Source organism: Ambystoma mexicanum, chromosome 2p (genome assembly GCF_040938575.1).
Source record: "Ambystoma mexicanum isolate Mex_15411 chromosome 2p, UKY_AmexF1_1, whole genome shotgun sequence".
In the NCBI taxonomy this organism is placed as follows: Eukaryota; Metazoa; Chordata; class Amphibia; order Caudata; family Ambystomatidae; genus Ambystoma; species Ambystoma mexicanum.
Genome location: NC_090923.1, coordinates 1257781438 through 1257808320, shown reverse-complemented (window position 1 = coordinate 1257808320; position 26883 = coordinate 1257781438). Strand labels below are relative to the sequence as shown.

The 26883-nt window shown below is 41.8% G+C and overlaps 1 protein-coding gene across 2 annotated transcripts in view; it reads right to left on the bottom strand.

The window, feature by feature from the left end:
- The window catches only part of LOC138567406 (lipopolysaccharide-induced tumor necrosis factor-alpha factor homolog), a 327246-nt gene that overhangs the window by 126634 nt on the left and 173729 nt on the right, over window positions 1-26883 (bottom strand). For both annotated transcript variants that reach the window (XM_069645579.1, XM_069645580.1), the window contains one exon: window positions 2264-2296. In XM_069645579.1, the coding sequence (XP_069501680.1) occupies window positions 2264-2296 (33 nt within the window). The remainder of the gene's footprint in view (window positions 1-2263; window positions 2297-26883) is intronic.

Here is a 26883-nt window from a genome sequence, read left to right as displayed (position 1 = left end):
GGGGTAGGGAGGAGGGCCAAAGGAGGCCGTCCAGAGAGTGAGGGGAAAGGAGGGTGAAGGAGTACCGATGAGGAGGATCTCCGTCTTGCTGGAATTCAGACAAAGATCGTTGGCGGCACACCAATCTTGAATGGCAGTCAGGCAATCAGAAATGAGAGGAGAGGAGGTGACAGAGGGCAGCCTGAAAATGAGTTGAGTGTCGTCTGCATAGCACTGAAAATTGGAGAAGAAAATGGCAATGCAGTGGGCAAGAGTTGGCAGGTACTGGTTAAAAGCCAGAGGGAGAGGTTAGACCCCTGGGGAACACCACAGGTAAAGAGGGAGCTAGATGATAGGAAGGATGCTCACCCTGGTCTAACAAATTACAAAGATCACTCTACAAACCAATCAAGGCTGTCGCTCTCCCTCATTCTGATTGAAATTAGGGCTGATCATCCCCCCATAATGTTATCCTGTTCAAGATGCATCTCTAATTAAATGGTACATTCTGCAGAGCTTTAGTCAGGAATAGAATATTCGAGATTGATTGGTAGCTGGCAAATTGTAAAGAATCTACAGTTTCTAAATCTTGAGGCCATTAAAGGAGCTGCTAATTAGTGTTGATAATATACATGTCAAACCAGAAGCCAATTATCTGACATATAGGGGATGTCCACACACAGGGTGGCTTTTGTGTAAATATTGGGATCTCGTCCACAATATTAAAAATGCTTAAGGCCCTCTAGTCCGTGGCTGGGGCTTATGTCCCTCTGCTCTCTGTTATTCCCTGCTTTGTAAATCTATGCTTTTTGAAATAACATGCTGTTCTTAAATACAACTACACATTTTAGTGAACAAAAGAGTCCAACTGTCTTAGTTTCAGATATGGAATAAACTCAAAAGCATGCTTTGTTTGTCAAGATATTAGTACTAGTATTTGCAACACACATTCAATATGTGACAGTCCTAGGGTGAAGTATCAGAGTATTACTACAGCTGAGATGCCGTACGTTATATATTCAGACACCTGCAATTTATCAATAGAAACCCCACAATATTATTTATCAGATTGAGAGAAGTGGGTACTAGGGTATGGCTGGATTATGAGGCTCCATAAATGATAGGTCCTTCAAAAGATAATTTGAGAAAACGGCAGCCTTAGTCTCCTCAAAACAAGAGCACCAACAGCAACCCCACACACGTGTTTCGGTCTAGTCAGGAGGCCTGATGTAGATCAGTGAGTTGAAGCTGTGCCTCTCTAAGCACATTGAGCAAGGGATCCATGTCTGGATTACCCTGGGTATTTTAGGGTGAAATCCCAAGTCCCTAGACACACATGCAAACAGTCTGGGAGCTATCTACCAATACCGAGCATGGCCAGATAACCTGCTCTCTGGGTAGATTCCCATTCTGGAGGGTCTACAACCGCCAGCCAAGATGTCCAGTCAATAAAACAGCTGATAAACAACAGGATACAATATAGACACTCCTCCCAGAGGCCCTAGGCAGGTACTACTGTATTGAGGTGTCTAATATGTAAAAGGCACACACTCCCAACACCTGCATATCCACCAACATACCACCAATGAAAGGAAGTGGGCTAAATAAATATTGGACATGATAAGACAAGGGGTGGTCCTCTGGAGATGATTCTGCTCGGTGGAGAGCGCTCTGGTCTGACAGCACAATAGACAGACTGGTCAGAGAGAGGCCCACGACAGATGCTGTTTTCCAGTGCGAAATGTTGCTTCAGAATACATATGGTTAACGCAGTGGCAGAATGCAGAGAAGCTGCTGATAGATTATCGCCTCCTTGGCCGTGCCCTGTGAATTCTTTTTAAAAAGAGTAGGGGGTGGGTTTAGCTTAAAGTAGATATCCACAGACATAGGTGTCACAGTTGTCTAAAAGTCAATGCTCATAGTATATCGTTGAGAACAACCACTGGGAGTTCTTGAGGCTCATGTGTGTAAGGTAGCACCAAGTGTAGACTTCAGGGCATGTACCGGGTCTCCTGTGGAAGCACTTCAGTGCCAGCAGTCACTTGCAGACTGGGTTTTTCCCTGCAATGTTTCAAATGGCCAGCATGCTTTGTCATGATGTCAACCTTGGCATGTGTGTGAAGCAGATCAATGTTAATTCATTTGTTTGGTAAACACATAGAAACATGCTGTCCTTTAAAGATAAATGGCAATTACTGGGCACTCTGTGTTGCATTCCAGTTTCTAAGTAGCTGACAATTTAAGGTCATTTTTTTCAATGTTCAGCAAGCAATTGAACAGATACCTGTTTGCGTTGCTCCTTGTGGGGGAGGCTGAGCTGCAACAGAAATCAAGAAACACGAAAATCAATGTAAGGCAAACAATTGAATTACTGACTGTTAATTGCTTGTTTGTAAAAACATTTAGCAAACTTAGGTTATGAATTTACATTAGCATGGGTGGAGTAGGAGTTCAGGAGGCCTCCCAGCCAATCAGGAAGCTCAAAATGTGGCCTATTATTCATGGTATTGCCCCCGATCGAAGCCTCCTCCGAAGCGTGAGGCCTCCATCTTCCCTCCGTGCAACACGTGTGTCATCCCATGCACCCTTCCCAGGCGTCGACTGGGACACAAAAGAGGCCCTGTAAATAATGTTCAAAGTGACCCCATATTACACATTTTCAGCAAGCCCATCCCTTTCCCTATGAGAAAGTTTGGAAATAAAATAGGTCACCACACAAAAGAGGCCCAGGGTGCAGAGGCCTATCGGGAAATCTCCCGACTGCCCTATGCGCCAGTACACCCTAGAATCCCTTCCCCTGTAATCCCTTGCGCCAGCCTGTAACTCTGCATCGCCATTACTGGACTGGTAATGCCCTTCTCACATAGGTGGGTTTTACTTAAATAAAACACTGGTGCAAATACAACTAGGGTACTCACTGACGAAACTTCAGTTGAAGTGACAATAGCCTTTCAATTTAAACTCAGAGGTAATGAAGTGTTGTAGATGAGGTGCCATGCTGATGGTTTCTCTGTGATGTACTGTGTCATTTATGAAAAAAACGCCCTCCAATGGCTCTAGCTATTTCTGTTCATTTAAAATTTTCCTTTATAAAATAAGATCACTTGAATGAATACACGATCACAATCACTGTACCTAACACATAGTGTAACTAATAACACGCATAATAAACAATAACCATGAGTTGAAGTAATGCATCTGTTGGTATAATTGACAGAAAGGCAAATACAAACAGGCGAGTGAATTCCTACTTAGTCCATTGCAAAATAACGGACATTCCATGTGCTGCTGAGTAAATGCTGGTGTTTGTGGATTAAATTGACATGTGTTGTTCTTGAGGGACAATGAGCTTGTAACAAGCAAGCTCATTTGCTTTCACTGAGTCGTTACCAGCCCGACAAAGCCCTTCCCCCCAGCGCCTTCAATGTTCGATTGGCCGCCATGAAAAGGGATAAGGGACTACGTATAGTCCCTTCCTATCTGTAGTCCTTTCTCCCGTTCCATGGCGGCCATCTTCTTTGTTTACTTTTTCCCCCCCCCGCCTTTTAATGGCAGCCAGAAAGGGAGAATAGGCTACGGATCCCGTTCCATGGCAGGCATTTTCTTTTCTTTTCTTTTTTCAGTTGCTCAACGCCAGAGCGTCGCCAACTGAGAAAATAGGCTACTAGCACCCTGGTCTTACAGGCCGGAGTACTAATAGCAATAAGCCACTTTGCTCAGGCCTGTAACTATGGGCACTGGGGCATTACCTGAAGCAGCAATGGCCCCACAGCTCAGGGGTTATTGCTTAAGTATGAAGGACAAGTAAATGTAACCCGTCTACAGTGACATCTATTGTTACTAACTGGTTTTCATTTACTTGCGCAGTACACTGAGGGTCCAAACATGAGTTAAAGATCTGGGCTGCCATAAACATGCATGTGTTTTTTACCTGTTTTTTGTAGAATCATTGTGACTCAAGTTGTTTATTAAAGATCGTATGCTGTATTTTCAATTCAAACATTTAAAGGAATTGCATTTTTGGTGCATATTCCCAAAAATACAATTCTTTAACATTCACAATTTTGGCATAACAAAACATACAGAGGTTCCAAAGGTAAAGGTGTATAGGCGTGTGTTGGAGAGGAGCTAGTGCTGGAAAAACCATGCCAGGAAGTGGATAATTATCCCAACATATCTTTGTGAAAATGTAGGTCAGGATAATAAGGGTCAAGCCAGCCGCCTACGCTGTTAAGAAAGGTGCAGTGAATGTGCTACTGCACTAGATGACAGAGCAAGCCTCAGACTGTGTGAAATCCGCCTTTGCCAATTACCATGTGAAACAAAACAGAAAGCAACGGTTTATAACAGGGGTTGTCGAGGGTAAAATATCGCTCTTATCTTTCTTCCTCCCTTCGTTGATGTTTCAAGTTCCAGTTGGGTTTGCAGGTGGGTGGGTAGTGTCTGACTTCAGGTAGAAGGGTGACTCACTATGACCCTAGATTCGGGCTGGCTCATTGTTGGATTGAATGGAAACCTCTTTCTGCAGAAAGGACTATGCCCTTTAAAGCCATAGATTCACTGGCAACTGAATACATGTCCTGTGAGGCAGGTTAAACCCCCCGCCCCATGTGTTGCTGAATGGAACTCAGAGCCATTTGGGAGAGTCAGACCATCTCTGGGTGAAGATCTAGGATGGACTTTTTAACACACATGGGTGGACAAACCTATCTATTTTTTATTTTCTGTCTGGTTACTGCTACCTCATCTGTCCCCCAGGAAGTACTTTTTTTTTCTATAATCTTTACATGAATATCATGACCACTCAACAGAGTAGAGAATAACAACATGAAAATTCATTACAAGTAATTTCACCTCCAAAAATTACTTTGTTCAAAAGCCAAGCAGAATAATGATATTAGAAAGCAGAGTACAGTATTATTACGAATCAGGAAAAATAGCATCCAGAAATTGTACGGTGGCTATCTTTACTGAAAGAGAAGTAGTTGTAAAGATACATTGCCACATATTTTTCTGGGTATACACATTCTGATTCTCAAAGACATTTTTGAAGCACTTCTTTCGGATAATAGATAATAGTGGGCAATGGATTAGGCAATGTTCCAATGTTTCCCTTTGGACAGGATTTTTACAAAACCGACATTGATTTTCAACATTTGGAATTTGCTTCCTACGCGCCAAAACATCTAGGGTTGGCCAGAGATTCAAGCGGAAGCGAAGAAACTTATGTCGAAGCTTTGAACAAGGAGCTTTGGCCAAATAATCAGCCATGATTCTAAAAAGTTTATGACCAAATAGGCTTCGATCAAAGGCCTTATATTTTAGGCATTGGTTTTGTGTCATACACCAGTCATTTTGATGAATTTTCAGTTTTGCTCGGGCTTCATTAGATAAAAGCAAATCTAGTTCAACAGAAGCATCAGATAAAGCATTCATGGTAATGTCACACCACTTCTGAGAGAATGTTTGATTTTGCATAAGTAAATGTGTTGCCACCTTACCCAGTATATCTAGACACTCCAATGATAGCAGACATTTTCGAAAGAAAGCGCAATATTTCCAGGTGACATAGGAAACCATTGATAAAGAACCTAATTCAACACGAATTATAGGTAAGGGTGTACACATGGGTAGGTGTAGAACTTGCTTCCAAAAAGAAGATTCTAGTTTGTCCCACCATGCTGCAGGTTTAGGAGCAAGAGCTTCAGACCCATAGGTTAGGATTGGAAGAACCTTCTGGAGGTAAAATATTAACACATCTTTAATTGTGAATTTTCCAAATTTGCCCATGAGTACTCTTGCTTGGGCAACTAAAGACCGCAATTTGCCAGTAATTTCTAAGTCAACCTCAGGGCTTGAGTGAGTGTCTACCACTAGCGTTCCCAAATATTTATAGCTGGACACCCGTTCAAGTGGAACATTATGCAAACTCCACTTGAAGGGTTTAACTTTACAACCCGAGCGCCATTTGCATAGCATTGTTTGAGTTTTGTTGATGTTAATCTTTAGATGATTTAGATCTACATAAGACTCAAGTGCATCTAAGAGTTTCTGTAGGCCAGTATGGGTTTTGGAAATGAGAATTAAATCATCTGCGTAAAAAAGATATGGAATCTTGTGAGTGCCTAAGCTGGGAGGATCACTCAAGATTTTACTAAGGTTTACACCCAGATCATGTATAAACAAATTAAAGATTGATGAAGCCAGAATTCACCCTTGCTTCAGCCCTCTATATGTATGAAATTTCGAGGTCATATTGCCCCCCAGGTCTAATCTAACCTGCATAAAAGTGTTCGTATGTAGCAGTGTTATCAGAGCTAGCAGGGAGGGTGGGCAATTAAATTTGACTAGTTTGTAATAAAGAAGGGTGCGATCAATGGAGTCGAATGCAACCTTAAAATCAACAAAGGCTAGAAACAGCGTCTGTTTACAGTGTAGTATAATGATTTTGGGTATGGTGCCTAACACAGCCACAAAACCTGACTGAAAAGGGTCATTGAGCTTGGCCTGCACAATCCACTGATGTAAATCTCTCATGATTAAACGAGAGAAAATCTTTCCTGGAGCGTCCAGTAACGCTATAGGCCTGTAACTGGATGGGGCGGTCCTGTCCCCTTTTTAAAGATGGGGACAATTATGGAATGTGTCCAAGTAGGTGGACGTTTTTGAGTCATGATGATAAGACAAAAAATTCGAAACAATATACAACCCCAGATTTCTGGATGGGCTTTTAACATATTAAGAGAGTCCATCCGGGCCACGAGCACCGGACCGACTGGCCTTTTTGATGAAAAAAAGAATGTCATCCAGATCAAAATTTCAATGAAAGGTGGACGGGGGGCATAAGGACTCTAAGGATATACCGCCATCAGGAACTTTATATAGGTCGGAGAAATGCGCAAGCCAGGCGGATTCTGAGACTTCATTGACTTGCATGACAGCTTGAGGACCAACCGTAGCTTGATTAAGGAATGCCCAGGTTTTGGCAATGTTTTTGCTTTGTAATGCGGCCAGAAGTTGTTGACTATCACTTTTATATAGGTAGGCACACCTAGCTATGACCCAATTCTTGTACTTAGTTCTCAGGGTTATGAGATGTTTATAACTAATATGAACTGGCAGATTTTGTGCTTCTCTTTTCTGCTGCCAAAACACAAGTTTGCGCTCTCTAATTTCATTATCAAAAACATGTAATGTAGGTTGATGATGAGCAGAACTTGACAAGGAGCTAGGCCCCAAGGACCGAAAGGCTTGGATCATATCAGAATAGCAAAAGTTTGAGGAGTTGCAATTTATCTGAAGGCTTACAATCTTCTGGGACAAACGATCATGGAAAGAATCCAATCTTTGTGCAAATTGGGATCAATGCAATACTGCCAATGGGCAGTTAATTGAATAAGGTCGCTCATGGTTGACTTCACAAATTCTAAATCTAGAATATCCGAAAATAGACTTACATTCGTATACATATAGTCGATGATGGATGAGGAAACACCTCTAGACCAGGTAGAGCCCGGGGAGATATCAGAACTGAATGCTCCATTAAGCCTGATAAGATTATGATGATTTGCAAATTGAGCCCATTTTTTTATGCAAGTCGATTTGTCCTTGTTGTTAGAGCAAATACAATCGAAGTTGAAATCGCCTGCAATTAATAACTTGTGGACAGAACCGTCCAAAATAACTAAGTTCAACATAGCGTTTAGGGCTTTTAGGAAGCATTCATCTGAGATCCCTGCCGGGTTCCAGTATAAATGTATGATGGCATATGGTGTTTGACCCAATTTCAACTGGGTCATTTGGATAAAAGCGTTAGATGAGGCCCAAGGGGTAATGCTAGAGTTAATATCAGCTTGAATTGCAGTAAGTAGGCTGCCAAAGGGTCTGCCACATAGACCTTTACCTGCCGCAATTGTGAGCACATCATGAGCATCCCAAATCGGGTCAGAGGTGAGCCAAGTTTCTTGGAGCAGTATTAGCTTGTATTTACCCAAAGAACTACTATCATTATTCACAAGCTTGGAATAACCCCTAGAGTTTCAACTAATGACAGAAAATGTACTTACTTCCACTACTTGGACTAGTTAATGCTGAGAGTGAGACTCAGACAGTAATCTTGGTCCTCTCAATTCCTGGGAACGACTTTCATAGTTAGTGTAGCGAGTAGTAATGGGGGGTTGTTGCTGCTTGAGAGATTGAGCACTGTCATTAGGCTCCAGAGAGAGAACAAAGCCCAATTCGTACAAATGACTTCAAGCAGACCATATAGCATTCTGAATTACTCGTGATTGCATCCAAACACATACTGCATGCGTGTTGCATTTATCAAAAAAATCCACCAAATTTATATCATGTGAGCTAATGTCTTCCAATGCTAGTACATCAGCAAAAATACTCAAGATGGAGTTGCGGTTTAAAACACATTGTGGACATGGGAGTGGTTTGCAGTTAAGGACCAGGCAAAAATTGGCTGGTCGCTTTTGTGAAGGTTGAAAGGGCGGGGGTCCTTTTCCAATCGCCGGGTTACAGGGACATTGGGAGAGGTTGATTTAATTTCTTTTTGCAAAGCTACCTGCAAACATTCAAGGAGATCAGCGGAAAGTTCCGCCAAAAGGGATCGTTTAGATGCACCAGAGAACACCTGAGATACAGGTAGGGATAAAGAGGCTGCCGTTGGCTTGTCAAAAGGGCGGGCGGGTCCACCCGTGCCAGATGTCACTGATGGAGGTGACAACACCACTGGCTTTGGTAGACAATTAGGTGGAGATAAATGAGTGCAAGATTACCGGTTTTGAGCAGACAGAGCAAAACCAGCCATGTATGTATCAACCGCACAGTGAATTTCTTGCCGATGGAAATCCAGGGGTAAGGTCATGCCTCGTTCATTTACGGAGGAAGGGCCTGTCGGAGTGACTTTGGCCGGCACTAGCTTAGTAATGGAGAGTTCATCCACTGCTACTTCCGCTTCTACCAAAGCATCAAGCGGGGCATAAGATGGAATACTGGATAAGCCCACAGAAACAGGGGCAGATAGACGTGCTGTGGCCAATTGGTGATATTTTTTGGATACCGCCGTAGAAGCAATAAGAGCACTTTTTTGAGGAGCAAGAACGTTACGAAGAAACCTTTTCGTTTTAGACGAGCTGCTCCTCTTAGCTGCAGCTTGATTTTTAGGTTTTTTACACAAGAGTTTTGATGGAGGTTTTGAAACGTCAGAGAGGGCTTTAGGGGTAAATATTGTATAAGGCACACTCCCTGACGAACTAGTTCCAGCACTTGGCAGAGAGGCAACAGAGGTTACCGGAGGTAAAATGGCGGGATCCATAGTGTTCAATATAATGCCTTCAATGAGAGGCACCTCCAGAGTTAGAGGAGTCTGGGCCATAGAAGATTGGGCACATTTAGGACGAGTAGATACCTATATCTCAAATGAGGTTTGAATACCCAGCGAGGCAGTTTTGGCCAAAGGGCGATCATTTGGTTCATCAGGCCTAAAAACGGGAGTGTTTTTTGCTTGAAGTAGAGAAGTAGCATTCTCTTGCCATGCTAGAATTGTATCCAGTTTTTGAGAATGATCACACATATTCTTAACTACAGAGTCAAAAGTTTAGATAACGTTTGTAGTGACACATACATAGCAGACAAGGTGAGTTGATCATATTCTGGGTTGCAACTTCGTATCTACCTTAACAGGTGACGCCATTGGCTCTGCACCATGCCATGGCGTGGGAACAAGGTATGAAGCTTCAATGGCAGAACAGTTAACATCAATCTCTGAGAACATAACTGGAGAGTGTGACAAGTTCAGGGGAGATCGCTTAGGTAGTAATTGTTGGGAAAACTCTGACTCATTCAAGTCCAAATGAATTACCGCAACATCAGAAGGCACACAAGCAACTGGGTTGGCCTCAGGAGGAACAGGGGCTGAGGGCGGCAGATTATGTAAAAGCACACTGTCAGATAGAGAAATACACGACACAGGCAAGGATGGAGGAGGGGGTCTGACTTTAGGGTGAAAACATGGCAAACAATTACGCTGCGCTGCCTTAGTCAGACACACGGGTTGCAATGGTGGAATATCACTCAAAATATCAGACTTAGTGACCTTGTGTGTTTCTTTACAGAATTGCCGAATATCAGGCAATGGCGACCCTTTAAAGGGTAGTTTATTGCCATTGCGGTAGCGGCTTAAGACCAGGGTCGAACACAAAGTGAGTGCCGGTTTCTTTTGGACAGTAATTACAGAGTTACCAGAAAATTTAGGGCAAACTGGTTGAATCGATAGAGGCATCCCCGTTTTCAGGGAGGGTAGTCTTGACTGCATGTTATCCCAAACTATATAACAAATAAATAGATAGTAAACTAATATAAATAAGACATTTTTTCCAAAGCACAACACAAAAACACTTTTTGAATAGATAAAACTTATCTCCACTATACAGCCTTGCTGTAAGCTAAAATGCTAGACAGCGAGACAGCACCCCAAAACACTTTACCAAAGCACTTGCCCGAATATTAAAATATATACGACATTCAGTAAATAGTAGATTCAATATAGCATGAATTTAAAAATATATATATTATATTTGCACTGCCTTGGGAACACTGATGGCTTGAGGAGCAGCCTTAGTCCGTCTCTCCTCCCCAATGTCCAACTAAACAAAGCAATAACCCACGAGTGGACCCTCCTTTCGGAGTGTAGATGCACATAAAAGGACCCAATTAGCAACCATACAAGGTTGAAGCCAAAAATAGCAGTAGTTGTAGGACAATACCTGGGATCAAAAAGAACTCCTCCACAGTCTCCCAGTGACCTACTTGATAGGCTGATACACCAGAATTGCAGAATTCTTGCTTGACAGTTGAAGTATGTGCAAAAACTTGCCACTGCACCAAGATTACACACAGGGTCTCCTCTCGCCTCCCAGAGCCAAACAGCAGACAAACAGTGTTGTCAATGCTGCACCCTTGTCCCCGCTGCAGGCTTAACACCGCAAGGGTGGCTGGGCCGTCAATAAATAGTGACATGGAGTCATGTGATCCGTCACATAGCCACGGGAAGCTCTGCCTCCTGCAAGAAGCGAGTAGCGTACAGCAGGAGCTACCGTCAGCTCGCAGTGCTGTCTGGCAAGATACAAGAAGGGAAACGTTCCGTTACAAAAGCGGTCCTTCAAACAGCAAGAAAACCCCAGGAAGTACTAAACTATCCCTCTTTGGTGGTGCAGCTGCCCCTAGGTGTTGGGGGGGGCGCCACCTATCTAAGAGGGATATTGCAGGAAATTGTTCTGAAGTCATTGCCATCTAAAGACCTTTTTTTCTCCCATCCTGATTTATCATTGCTCCCTTTGGACATTGGGTCCAAGCCAGGAGTTAAGAGACACAATTGTCAGAGGATGATAAGGCTGAGCATTTTTCCAAAATGGCTGCATCGTTGCAACAGGGCTTGAGTTAAATCTTCAAACACCTACAACAGATAAAGTGTCTCCTTCATCAAAGGAGTCTGTCATTCTTCTTAATTGTTGGCTTTATACCGACGATATACCTCCAAATTTTGATCCTCTTCATGCTGTTCCCAGGTTATTAAGAGACAATTCTTGGGAGGCACTCCCCAGCAAATAATAACTCTTCCCATGTTTCCTATCAGAGTTTGCCTGAATTACATAATCCCCTTCAAGTGGGTGCCACTATTTCGGTGCAAAAGTTTGCGCTGTCAGCACTTGTTCTCGTTTACGATAACATCTATACTGATATAAGAAAGACCTTCTAATAACTGTTAACTCTAAAATGTAATTTCTCTAGGGCTTTATTTCAGGTATGAGAATGGTAACATTAATTTCCAATCTAAGGATAATTCTGGATCAGACATGACCGGTACCCCCTCTTTCTCAGGTTTAAGAAGAGTTTATTTCTCAAGTCCTGCTGTTTCCTTCTCAGGTCTATGTAATTATCACGACTCTGCTGCTTCAAATCAGTCTGAAAAGCGGGATGGTTCCATAAATGGCGATCTAGAGCAAGGCAACAACAAAAACAATGCTTTCACACCGCTGTATTAAGCATGCCCGAAAACCTCAGTCACCGTACCGCCTAGTAGAAATGGGAAAAAAGCCACCTCAAAAAAAGAATAAAATGAAGAACATTAAAAATGAACAACAAATAATATGAAAAGGATTGGGCAAAGTGTGGAGGGATCTGTGTGCTTTGCTAAATTGTTAGATGACGCTCCTTAGGAGCCTATCATAGTATAGGGACTAGCCTCTCCGGTTACTATACAGAAGAAGAGTAAAATTATTTTTTTTTTTTTAAAGGAAACATGATTTCATTTGCATTAACATCTTAAAGAGAGGATGCTGGCAGGCCTGTAGTACTGCATAACAAACAAAGGTCAATTCTTTCCTTTTGCCATAAACCTAAGCCTAATACAGCACCTGAGGCCATTGATGACACTTAGTTACATTTATTTGTTTATGAGGACTTTCCGTCCCCCGTGCAACCAGATTCAAATGGTTTGGACCAAAACCCTCTTTTGTGTGACAACACTGATCGATTCACTTCAATACATTGCCCAGACAACGATGAAGTTTGTACGAAAGTCCAACAAAAGTAGGAGGCTGTAATGGAGTTTAATCCCATTTTTTCTAAAACTACTGTTAATTCAGGCTAGTATGCCAGTGCTTCCACTGGGCTCCAATGTCTGGAATATGTCCTACACAAAAACTGTGAAATTGTTTTCAACAAATGTAACATTTTTAACTTATTGTCGGGTGTCCCAAATTTAAGAACTTTAATTTCTAAAGACTTTGATCAATTTGAATTTGTTGTGAAGTATAGGACAGTCATTGTTTTGATTTCATGTTTGCACTAGGGTCATATATGACGTGTTACTGTTGGAAACTGTTGCCTTACTGTCTTTGGGGTATGACCTTTTTCAAATGTTTTCAGATTATGCTGGAATGGCAGCTCATCCTACAAGGCATGACGCTAAGGAACATCTGTCAGTTTCTGATCCCATAACTTCTGGTTTGAGGCTCTCTCTTAATAATAATAAGCCTCTCGAGAGGGCCGTTATGGCTGTATGTTATTGTTAGGCAGAATTATATGCAGTACCCTTTGGGAATACCACACACAATTAAGACTACAAGTGACAGTACAAATTCACCTTTGGTACAAGCCTGTACTACACAGAAAAAGTGGTAACGATGGCTGAGCAGCCAGACGTATCTAAAGAGCAAGTGAGCAGTATCAATAGTTACACAAAGGACAGCAATTACTCTGATTCAAACAAACACTGCCTCAAGGTTTCTGAGTAAAAGAATATACATTTACAAACACATCAGTTGTATAACATCTCACTAAAGTAAAGCAGTTTAAAAATCACACTCTTAATTCACCACACCACTCCAAATAGATTCCAGACAAGTTAAGCTCACAAATGAAGTGGGAGCAAAATGGCACTCCAGAAATTTAAAAGGGAGGGAAAGACAAAGTAGCTGAGGCGGACGTTTCTTGCAGTTCCTGCAGGCTCACGGTTCCTGAAGCGACTGTCAGACTGACATGAAGTAGGAAGACTGGAGGGTCCTGCACTGCCCAGGGAAGAAACCAGCAGCAGAGCAAAGCAACAAATAAAAGGTGCGTTCCTTAAAACCCAAACTGGGTCCGACCTTCCTGGCTATCTGGCCCACTGTAGCTCTGTACAGCGAATTCGACCAGAGGAGGCTATCGTGGCTTGCTGTTTGGTTGAACTGGTTGGTCCCACCAGCTCAGGGGAAGAAGATTCCTGGAGGATCTTCTCGGTCGTTGGAGTTTGAAGATTCGGACCTGCAGCAGGGCTTCACCCGGCGGTTCGGTCATGTTAGGGGTCCTCTTCCACCAGCTCCTCGTCAGTTCTTTCTTTCCAGTGGCGACTCTGCCTTTCCAGACCCAGATACCTGCTTTTTATGCAGTTTTCCCCCATTCACACAGCCTGGCTGTCAATCACACAGCAGGGTGGCTGTCCCGCCGGGAGAGTAACCACAGCCAATCAGTTCAGAGTGCGACATGGGTCTCCAAGGAGACCCTGTGCAGGGAGTCCTAAACTCCTCCCTCACATCCAGTCCCTCCCATACATATAGGCGCCTAAGGAGGGCTTCAGCGTAGAAGCCCGCAAAAAGACAGTGAACAAAGGAACCAAACCTGGTTTTGTGCGCAGAGTAAAACACGAGAAAGACTTTTACAAAAAGAAATGGTGCATAAGCCCAGCCAGAACCGAAATAAAACATATATGGTCTAGCGGGTTTCAATTCGAGGCTACCAAGATAGCCTAAAACAATACCAAGGTTATTTAAGATAACCACGGTAGGAAAAATAGGGTAGTTACCACTGGCACCAGCCAAGTCTTGATGAAAAGGGAGTGAAACAATGCTCCAAGAGAAACAGTCAAAAAGGGATAGGTATTAACCCTTTCCAGTACTCTATGTAAGATAGGGTGTACCCGGTCTGTGGTTTTACAGAGGCTAATAAAGTTAAGGGCAACTTTATATGTTCTGGGAGACAGTAGTCAATCCAGAAAATGGAGTCTGTTTTGGGAAGTCTAAAAGACAACCCTGTGTCACTACACTGAAGGTGATGTGTAACACACAGTAAAAAGATGATGTCTGTGGAGAAGGTGAGGCTCCACAGTCTATGAACACAAAAATCTTAAGATGTCTTATACCACGCACTGTCATAATTGGTATAGTCTCCCGGGCTCACGTGGCTCTGTACGAAGAGTATATTAACTGTAAGAAGCTGAGGAATATATACATTGCACAACCTAAAATTGCTGCTTGCAGAATCTTTTCAAGCAAACCCTTTATTCTTATAATAATGTCTACTGGCACATAAATGTAATTTACTTTTAGACACTCTGCACTTGTAAGTCTCTGCTTCCATGGACCTTATTTCATACCCAACAATTCCTCTCTTTTCATCTTCAGTCAATGTGTTTGGTGGAGCACCACTTTCCCCAATGAGGGGGATCAATAGCCTTCTGGATACTGTGACGTTTCGACAACATTGTAGCTGTGGTTGCCTTCCTCAGGACCAGTTGGTGAAGCTGACCCTGCGTGTAGATGTTTTACTTGCCCACTAACCTGATTACGATGGGCATGCGGCCACCTCGGGGTGTTCACAAACCACTGGATTTTCAATTAGGTTGAGCAACCTCTTCAGGCGTTGCTCTCCTTAGTAAGATGTTACCTATAATAGTAATTAGATTACATTGGTCTGTATTGCCACTGTGTACTGTCCTACCTTGAACTATGCTGGGCAGGGTAAAAATCTTCTTTATATGGTTTTCTATTTCTAGCAGCGTGTGTTAATCAATCTGTGAAGTCAGACCATATTTATCAAACACAGATCTGCCATTTGCCTCTCCCCCTCATGATGCTCACCCCCTTCCTATACTCCTATTTCTTACCTCACCCTTCGTATGAGGTTGCTTCAATGGCGGGATAATCTGTGATTAACTGTGAGTGGGATGATGACTGTAAGGAGTCACTGTACCTGCGAATGTGGCGGCTCCCTTTAAAAATGCATTCATTCTAATTACCCCAGCCGTTTGGAGATGAATATATAAGGAACGGCAGTTGTGATCGCCACCTGCGCACTTACCTTATTACTTGTACAGGGATCCAGGTTTGTCAGTCACCACAGACATAGCTCCACTCAGTGTGGTTGGAGTGATGGCCTTGTGATGAATCCTGCGGAGTCCTCACAAAAACCCTACCTAAAGACTTTTCCCAGGTGGCCAGTGGAAGGCAGTTGCTACCTGATTCCGACCCAGGGGGTGGTATTAGCTGGGAGGATCACCTGGGAGTAGAAGGTCCCCCAAAGAATGGGAGGGTTCTGTTGGGAGAGACGCAGTATTTGTCTTCCTGAGAGGAGGAAGTGTCAGTGATACCGAAACAAAAAGTGTGATACCTTGGTTACCTTCACAATACTTCTGAGTTGTTATACCTAGGCTAACCATCATGATTCGCCTAAGCGTAATACATTGGCTTATCTTCACAGTTCTAATTGCAATACCTTGGCTATCCTTGCGAGTTCTCTTAGGTGCAGTGCATAGTCTAATTTCACACCTCTTCTAGGAGCTACACATTTGCTGCCCTCAAAAAATCTTCTGAGTGCAATACATTGGTTGTCTTCATATTTGATCTAGGTGTGGTCTATATGGTATCCTCAACTGTATCTCAAGAAAACGATCCTTACTCTAAAGCAGACGACTGGGCTTGGTTACCCTCTGTTTTATCTCAGGGTGGCAGCGAGTCTCGGCCAGGAAATGCATGGGATTCTACATGGAATATTCTATCCTGGAATACCAGGGGCCTTAGCTATTTACTGCAGCCTAGAGCCATCACACCTTGCATTTTTAATTTTGAAATAATTACCCTTCAATAAACCCTTCATAGATGGCTTTATGGTATTTCTACTGCCAGCTCTTTAGGGGATGCGGGGACGGCCTGGATGAATTGGTACATTGCTCACCCTGGCATGTTAGCCATTGAGTTAACTAAAGCATCTAGCTCTGCTTTTCTTTCTAAAAGGCTCTTGATTGTTAATATATATCGGAATGAAACTACCCTGCATGAGCCTGGTTTATAGAAACAATGGCGAACAACCTTTGTGACTGATATAGTGAGGGCTCCCCTGATAACATAATGATTGCTGATGATCTAAATTGTGATTCTACCATGGGTTTGCCTAATAAAGTATCTTCTGTTTCCATGACTAAATACTCAGGGACCTCCTTTGCCTAAATAATCAATTACATTCTGAATCAAATATTCCTTTCACTTGGCAGCGGCATACCCAGCGCTCATCAGATGATTATATCTTTACATCACAGGTTCTATGAGATATTGCAATCCAGATGCATGTAGTTTATTCTCCTTATTGTGACCATTGCATTCTGCCTAGCTGTTTTTAAGGCATACTAATATCTGCAGAGTACCTTGCTCAAAATACCTAGAAATAAATAAAGGGTGTAATCCATCAAATTGGAGATCAAAGATGGTACTTACATTTCATATCACTCTAGCAAAGTTCTACGATTCATTGGCTGATAAAAAATCCAGAAAGGACTTTTGGGTATCCCAATTTCTCTGATCTGTTTACTAAATTGACAGCTGGTCACACAAATGCTGCTACGAAAACTACAATTCACACACATAAATGTTATGTGCGTAATATTAGGTAGTTTAAGAACTACTGAGGTCTGGATGCCAGCGGAATCATAATAAGCCTTAAGCAGAAATATGCCAACTGACTGAAATGTTATAATCATTGTCTATTTCTCACTGACTCACATTTTATGCTTCGAACAATTTGTTCTAAGCAAGATAGGGATTTTTGGGGAATATCAAACTCCTCGGACACAGGTCATGAAACCAATTGAATTAATACTATATCGGAAACAAAGTAGATTAGGCTCTTAGGGAGCTATATGCCAGTCCAACTGAGCAAAGAAGTGTTGATAGGCTGCCCCATTACTCTGTTGATAATGTTGAGTTCACACACAAGGATATTTTGGGGGTAATAACTAACTTAAAACTCTCTAAAGCTGTGGGGCCCTATTGTTTGGCAAATGCTGCTCTTAAGGCCAAACCCTTTTTATGCTCTCATTCACTGGATTCTTTCTCCAGTCTCCCAGAATGGTTCCTGGAAAAGGTTTGTACGCCGATCCAGAAGGCTTGCAGGATCGGCGTTCAAACCTTTTCTAGGAACCATTCTGTGAGACTGGAGCAAGAATCCAGTGAATGGGAGCATTAATAGCGAATTCCACCTGACCAGGAGAATCCTGTTAAAAGACATCTTTATTTAGAAGGTTCACAATCCACATGGACAAAAAGAAGATATGTATAAATGGGCAATTGATTAAGCAATGCAGCTAAAGGTGCAATACATTTGTGTTTGATCCCTCCTGATAAGCCATGAATGGAATGGTGAAACATGTGTAGAGGATTATGTATTGAGGACAATGTACTAAGAGGACTATGTATTGAGGACTATGCACTAATGAACTTTGAATTAACAATCACATCATTATACCAAACTTGGGACCCTTTTGGAATTCATTATTTCCATGTAGCAAGCCGCTACCCCAGTTGAATCGCTTCAAAATTTAGCTAGCTGGCGCAGTGGACTGACCACAAGAGATTTCAAATATACATGGTTGTTGGGCAGACACAATAGAGGGGCAGCATTAGCGACAGCCAGAGCCTCATAATACCACAATTAAGGGATTATTTCACCACAGGTCTGATCTTTGTCTGCTACCCCTTTTTATGGTCTGATATGTTACACCTTTTGTTCAATAACATCTTGGAAATTTTGCACTTTCCATCTTCTTGGAGATCCTCCTTTATTGTTGCTATTTTCAAGAAGGGCAATAGGCACGATTGAACAAATTACTGTCTTACTGCCCCTCTTGATGTTCCTAGCAACATTGCTTCTGGATAGATTACGTCCGTGGGCCATCTCATATAATACGTGTGACATTTTCAATCAGGGTTTTCTAAAGGATTGGGGACTAATCTAAATGGAATCATTTTGTCAATTTTACAGTCTGCGGCAAAACAGAAAAATGTTGTCCTCTTTTTGGATTTTGTCGATTTGGTCTCTGCCTTCGACAATGTAAACTGCTCTAAGCTGTGGCTCGAATTAAAATCATGGGTCATGCTTGAATGGCTAGTATACAACCGCACATTGATCCATCAATTAGCATAAGACTAGACAGTTCGGGGAAGACGTTGATCCCTAGTACAAGATTTCATTGGATTCGTCAGGGTTGTGTATTGGCTCTTAGTTTATTAGGCAGTCACACGTAACTCAGGGAATTCCTTTCCCCCCAAGCAAGGTGGCACAGAATGAAGTGCCTTCTACCCGTCTCGCATCTACCCAAACAAATACTCTGTGTCACCAATGGACTAGAAACCAGGCCGGTGTATAGTCAGAATATTTGTTTATTTAAGTTTGGATCAAGAATAACAAGACAACCACAACTCAGCCACCAGTGCCGTGAGTGGATCGATACAATATCACAAATTCCAATTGTCTCCACCAATCGACTAGCATATATTTCTACTAAGTGTTTTGTTACTACAACACACAGATAGCATTTCGAGATTTGCAGTCAGAATTAAATTCAGGTTTTGTTGTAAAGGAAACAATATAAAACGTTCACAGTATAACACAAGATAAATAGGGATGGCTTGATTGAAGCAATACTTTTCTCCCAGCAAACCCCACCCTCCAGGTCTCAATTACAGGGAGCCAGAGCACAATGGGAAAATCGTTTTGGCTTCTTATTTAAAAGGCACTGCTTGGGAAAGGAATTTTGATGGGAAAAATAATTTCGGGCTTGTTACTAGAATGCAATATTAGGGAAAGGACTACAGTGTGAAAAATCATTTTTGCAACACACATGAAAATGGCAACAAAGGGGAAATTTTGTTTTGCACCCTCTCGTTTTGGTATTATGGACACCCCCCTTGGGACAAGAGTCAGGGGTTTCAGAAGGACCATCACCCAAGTCTTTATGGTCTATACCAGCTCTAACACACTGGGCATGAACTTTGTTAGTTTCAAATTCTAACAACACTCATCCCGTGATTCTCTATATGGGAATTCATTGATTTACTTTAATCAAATGTGCTAAGGGTATACACAGTGTCTCCCCCTTACCCACAATGTAATGGAAAGGATTAAGGCAGGCAGTCCCAACACAATTCAATTTCAACATTGAGGGGGGTTTTCTATGGGGAAATCATTTGAATGAGATTTGATACATTGTGTGAAGGGCCTATCCAGTTTCACCCCCCATTTACCCACTAATGGAAATGGATACAGGCAGATAGCTCCTCATTAATTTGATGGCTTTGGCATATCTACTTACATGGGAGCTCTCTGCTCCTTGCTCAGGAGGCGATCCAGATTTTTAGGACCCTCTTTTGCTAAGCAGCTCACACCAGGCCTATCCCCCAGCAAGGTTTCTCCAGATAGTCCTCCCTCAGATAGGGCTCCTAGGTTTCCAGGCAACATTTACCCTGATGGTCCTGGTGGCTCTCCTTGACTCTCTGCTAGTTATTTCTCGCTAGAGTCCAGCAGCAGGCTATGAAGTGAAAAATAAAACCTGTTCTGATGCAAACATACCCTCTTACAGTGCTGATAACTCTCCAACATGGTCATCATTCCCACAGTAAGGATTGGCTAGCACCTTCCCTTCACCTCCCACCAAAAGCCCACTGGCTGCTGATAGGACCAGAAGTTGGGAGATATGTATGATGTAGGCCGAGGAAGGAGAAAGATTTGTCATCCCAAAGTGACATGTGAGTTTTACATTTTGTGTTCTGAAGAATCTCACAATGTGGGAACTCCCTTAATCTTTCAGATAACCACATGAATATATATATTTTTAGGTTCTACATTTTATAGTCAGTCTGACAATATTATTTCTTCTTTCGGCACGCCCTTCCTGGGCAGAGCTACCATTTTTCGTGGTTTGCTACTGCACCAAAATAGTCACAACTCTGACATTGCACACTTCCAACAGTAATTTCACTGTCTATAAAATCTATCAGTATTTCCAATTCCTCAGGTTTATGAAAATGCCAGAATCATAAGTTATGTACATCACAAAAAAATGTTTTTTACATGGTCTTAACTGGCTTGTTATCCCCTTTAAATGGAATATGGAGAGGACACACAATGCTCATATTATTTGGGAAACTATGTTCAGTGTTCAATCAATTACACTACATGCTATGCTAAGTAGTTTCATTTCCCCTAGAGCCTGTGAACAGCCAACTGTTTTGGCCAATGTTTATCCTACCCTTCTTCTGCTGTGCTCCAAAGGGTCTTTGTTCAGAGCTAATGCACATTTTATGTGGTACCGGACTTTAAAGGCCATTTCTGTGGGTCATGTTATCTGTGAATCCCATACTTTCAATCTACTTCTTTGTATATTTTAGCATTTAGATTGACAACCAGAACTTCTTCTACTGTGGTCCTTAGCCAAAGGTCTTGAGTTCAGATTCTCAGAGGGTCTTTGTTCAGAACTAATGCACTTTTTATGTGAAACATGACCTTAAATTTCATTTCTGTTGGTCATGGTATCTGTAAGTCACATACTTCCAATCTACTTCTTTCTATATATTAGCATTTAAATTGACAACCAAACCTGTTTCCTTGGTAGGCCCAGCCCCGAAGGTCTTGGGGTCCAAGTTTCAGCTCATAGAGAAAAACAATTTGCAGTTCACAAGTCTGAAAGCCTAGCATATTGCATTTACCCACCATGTACATGTAACTTTCAATACTGCACCAGGGTCTGTTGTTCACAATATAATCTTTCTTTATGTACTGTATAAACAGAAATAGGTTCAATTATAATTGTTGTCATTTTTATGTGCTGAATTAAGTCTCTTTATTCCTCATGAAGGCAATTTGTCATTCAACTTTATTTTTCAAAGGTAAGGCATCATTCCTCCTTTTTAGCTTCCAGATGTACAGGATTTCAAATGTCTTTTTATTTCCATGTGCACTGTTGCAGTTTTGAATTTGTCAAAGTGGGCATTTACACAAAGCCATCATCTGCAATTCCCCATGCACTTGGAATCCATCGGCCGCAGTTAACAATGTTCCAGTTCTAAGTCTCGCTCGTTTTCGGCTGAATGCCTGTACATTGTAACAAAATGGAGGGAGGCCCAATCCTGCTCATTCACTAGGAAATCACAATTTTGTACTGGCTTTTATATTTCAAAGGAACTCCACACTGAGCCAGCTTCACTTCTCACAATAGTGCCTAACCTAGCCTCTCTATCTTTGTCTCTCTGGGGCTGTCTTTTTACCCCAAACCCGGCCCTTTTTATTCTCCACTTGGCTGATGTGTGGAGAGCTCTGAATAAAGCTACGGCTTTTCCTCCAAAGATAGGGTTAGAACAACTAATTACCTTGCTTATGCCGATGATTTGATGATTTTGTATAGAACTTCAGTGGGATTACAAAGAAGCCTAAATGCCTTGAATATGTATATGATTGCAATTGACTTAAAAACAACTGTACAAAAACATAAATGTTGACTTTTAATAATCCCCCAAAACATCATTTCACTTGGCATCTTGAAAATGAAATCACAGACCAATTTAAATATGTGGAATATATATTTTACAAATCCCCATCTGTGAATAGCATCTAGGGCTGTGAGGATAGCTCAGGGGCAACGCGCTCGTCTTGCAAGCAAGGCAACGCAGAGGAACACAGTCTTGAATCCTGGGCATACGCTAAGAAACTGGTTCTCCAGTATTAGGTGCGTTATAAAAGAAAATATCATTCTTAATTTACCCTGCGATGTAGAGCAATCATGCCTATCTCTAATATGAGAAAGATAAATGCACGCTTTGGACGTAAGGATTTTATCTTTCAACTTCTTCATTAATGTTCATTTGCCAGTGATAACATTTACTCCAACTTTCCCCATATTTACTTCTCTTATATGATGACTTGTGAAAATTCTGTCTTTCTAATTTACTTGGTCGATATTCAAAACCATTTTTCAAATGTTCATCTCCTTTTTGGCATGCCCCAGAGGTCCCAGTACCTATGGGCAGACTCACCGGTGTTTGATGGTGTCTCTGAATCGTGGCACGCTGATGCAGCAGTGCTTTTACTCTGAGAAGGCTTCCCCTGCTTTGCACCCCCTCATTCTGTTCTCTCACTGGCTCCACGTTCCTTCACCGGTAGAGCTGCTGCTGCTCATCAAGACCGCGTATCAAACAGCCTTGCAGCTTCAGCCGGTCTTTCAGTGGTTCCTCCAAAGCCTCTGCAGTGCTTTTCCCAGTCTCACATATCTCTGGTAAGTTGTGCTCACATGTGGTTTGCCTGGAAGCACCTGAATCTCTTCGCTTCCGTCTGCTTCTGCCTTTGGTACCGCTTCCTGCTTTGCCGGCTCTGCTTCTCTCTTTTTCATCTTAACGTCTCCATTGAAGGTGTTCAGACTGTTAACTTATCCCACAGAGCTGATTGCTATTGTAACAACTAGTCTGCACGGTTAACTTGGTGTTTTCTTCAATCCAAAAATAACTCCTTTCTCCTCTTCCTCATCTCAGTACTTAGGCTTTCTGGGATTTGGAGTCCATGGGAGTTTTTACTTTTTTACTTTTTAAAGCTATATTGTTTTGAATTCTTTCTTTTCTAAGTCAAAACCATCAAAGACATGAGATGTTGGGTGAGTAATATGTGTGGATGAAGCATGAAGGGTGTTTTGCTCAGATTGATTTGCAAGAAGGGTTTTTTGGGTCTTACAATGAGAGGGAATTTTAAGGTGACAATAAGCCATCAGGAATCAGGGAATCATAGGCTCTTCTTCATTTGGGAGGGTTTAATACAGTGTCTCCCTGATGGGATAACCACTTCACCCTGACAGCCGTCTCCCCCATGTGATCCTCCCTCATAATACCCCCCACATCCCCAGGGTCAGAACCAGGTAGCAACTGATGCTCCCTGGTCACATGGGAGCAGATTTTAGGATGGGGATCAGTGATGACTCCACAGTATACATCATAGTACATCAAAGGCGGATATGGCCATATTCCCTGATAAAACGGATCCCCAAGAGAGCACCCATAAATCTGGAGGAAATGGATAACTACCGATCCCTACAGATGGTCTGACCTGAGTACAAAAGGAAATTACATTTAACTAAATTAAATTCCTCACTTCACGGACATTGGACAACTTCTAACTGTTGACCAGTCACTAATTACTTTCAAACTTTAACTCGACTTCTTTCTCCTCCCACATCTGATCCCTCTATTAACTCATCTTTATCAGCATCTGCTTTTGCAAACTTCTTCTCTTCTAAAGTCCACTCTCTACGACAGGACATTTTATTGTCACCCTCCTATAATTCTTCTCCTCCTTTTCCTACACCTTCCAACATGGTTTCTAATTTTGCTCCTGTCTCTGACTCTGAGGTGGCTCTTCTGTTGGCCAAAGTTTATCCCACTGCTGCCCCTACTGATTCCATCCTGTCTCTGCTCATTCCCAAAATCTATTCGCTCTTGGCACTCTTTCTTGCATCCTTTTTTAACATTTCTCTCTCTACATCTACCTTTCCCTCGACTTTCAAACATGCTATCATTATCCCTATTTTAAAGAAACCTACAGCTAATTGTATAAAACTTTCATCGTATATATCTTGACCTTTCCTATCCAAACTTCTTGAGCGGCTTGTTTATTCACAAATGTCCTCGTTCATGTCTGGTCTATCTCTTCTTCCCCGTACTCAGTCTGGTTTTCGTCCCCGTCACTCTACTGAAACAGCCCTGACCTGAGGGCTCAACTCTCTTCTTACAGCTCGTTACTCTAAACACTCCTCTCTTCTCATTCTTCTTGATCTTTCTGCCACTTTTGACACTGTGGTTCATTCTCTGCTTCTGGACTCTCTTTCCTCCTTTGGTCTTTGTGGTTCTGTTCTATCATGGCTTTCCTCTTACTCATCTAACCATACTTTTGCTGTCTCCTAGGGTGGCAACACTTCTCCATCTTTTCCTCTTGATCATGGTATTCCTCAAGGGTCAGTCATGGGTCCTTTTCTATTCTCCCTATATACTTCGCTTCTTGCCCCTACAATTTCTTCCTTCGGACTATCGCACCACTTCTATGCTGATGATACTCAGCTTTTTCTATCTTTTTGGTCTTTCACGCCTGATATTCATCACTCCATCTCAACATGTCTTTCTGCTATCAAATCCTGAATGACCTCCCATTTTCTTACCTTGAATGCTGGAAAGACCAAAGTCTTATTCTTTCCTGCTAATACTCTCCTTCCACTGCCTCCTCCTCCTTCTATTTCTTTTCCTCCCTCTAGTCTATCTATCTCTCCCACTGCTCATAATATTGGTCTCTATTTCGACTCTAATCTTTCTTTTGCTCATCATATCTCTCTCACATCCCGCTCTTGTCTATTTCATCTCAATAATATTCGTAGAATCCGCCCTTTTCTTACTTTTCATGCTACAAAGCTTCTTATCTCATTGTTAATCTTCTCTCGACCATTTTACTGTTCTATTATGTTCTTTGGTCTTCTCCATTCATGTCTCATTCCTCTTAAATCAATTCACCATTCTTCTATTCATTTACTCTGTCTTCTTTCTTATCGGGACTCGATTTCCTCCCCTCTTGCCTCACTTGGCCGGCTGTCATTCTATTCCCAGCTTAAATTGTATTTTCTTTGACTAGTATTTAAATCTCTTTACAGACTGGCCCCCGATTATCTTGCATCTCTCCTTTCATGTTATAATTCTTCTCACTCTCTTCATTCTTCTGGTTTCTTCTGGCTGAATGTTCCCCATCCTCCCTGTGCCCAATCCCGCTTTCGTTAATTTCAACTTCTTGCTCCTTTTTACTGGAACTTGCTCCCTCTGTCTCTCCGCTCTATCACTTCTTACTCTTTGTTCCGTTCTTCCCTAAAAACTCACTTGCTTCAGTTTCCTGATTGATTGTTACCGGCAGTATCGGAATGTTACTGATTTTATGCACCGTTGATTTTCTTATGTAAAGCGCTTTGGAAAAAGGCGCTATATAAAGTATAATAAAAATACAAATACAAATACAAATTACCACACTCAATGTTGGTATAGATTTTGTTACGAAATTGTTATTTTTCACTCACTTTCATATAAACGGTCTCAGAAAATGTAGTGAGCCATCCCACCCTGTATGAAACATACAAACATTGTACAGACATAAATAAGGAAACATCACAATCATAGTAAAACATAAACAGTGAATCAACTATATCAAACAGCAGAGGTCACTGCCATTGGTAACCTCTTTGTTCCGAAAACCTATATGTTAATAACATTCAGAAAACCCATGTCTATACAACTGACCATATACATCAATACCCTGGTGGTGTTGTGGGAATATTATAAAGATGACATGTTTGTCATTATGAAAGGTATGGTTGAAGAAGCCAATGCTTTTGTGAATTGGCTCAATAATTTGGATTTTCATATACTTTCACAACCACCACGAGCCAATTAATATTTAGAAATGTTTTGGATGGACACCACAATTGGTGAAAATCATAAAAGATTACAAGTAGTATGCCAATCTCCTTTTGATTATATAGTATGGAATAGGTCAGGTGTTATTCAATTGCATGATTTGATTTTACTTGGTTTGGTGCGGTCATCAGTAACAATCAAGACACAACAATTACCTACTACTAGTGGACCTGCAGCAAATCCATGAATGTAAGAAAGATGATTTTGTGGTTTTGATCGCTGCAATTTACTCTGGATTTTGACTATTTATAAACGATGTACAAAGGAGAACCTTCTTTCACGTGGTAGAGTTTGGATTTGGTCACAATTTGATGTATGTATTATTATAAAATTAATGTTGGTAAAGTGAAGCAATATTTTAGTTTGTATAGGAACATAACCACGTAGACATGAATAGCACTAAGACAAATCTTTTAGGGTGCAGTGTTATCGTTAAGAACTGGTGCTATTCGAAGTATTCAATAAGAGACTGTCAGAAGTAGACCAACAGGGTTTTTTCAAATAAATGTTAATTACATGCAGGGGCCACCAATGATAGGACTTGTGTGCTCTCTGGTGTCATCAGCATGCTATTTTAAATGTTCGCGAAGCAGAGTGGACAAGGGAAGAGTAAAAGCGAAGCAATCAAATTTTGACTCTTTCCTTTTGCACTACATCTCATGGAAATGTAAATGCTGCCTGCAAATAATCTTTGCACAGTTTACTATGATAACCACCTGGTCTTGACCAGGTGCAAAACCGAGATTAATTCCATCGGAACCCATTCATTGTAGGTATGCATGAAAATCTCATGCAGACGTTCAATCAAACACACTGATGAGAT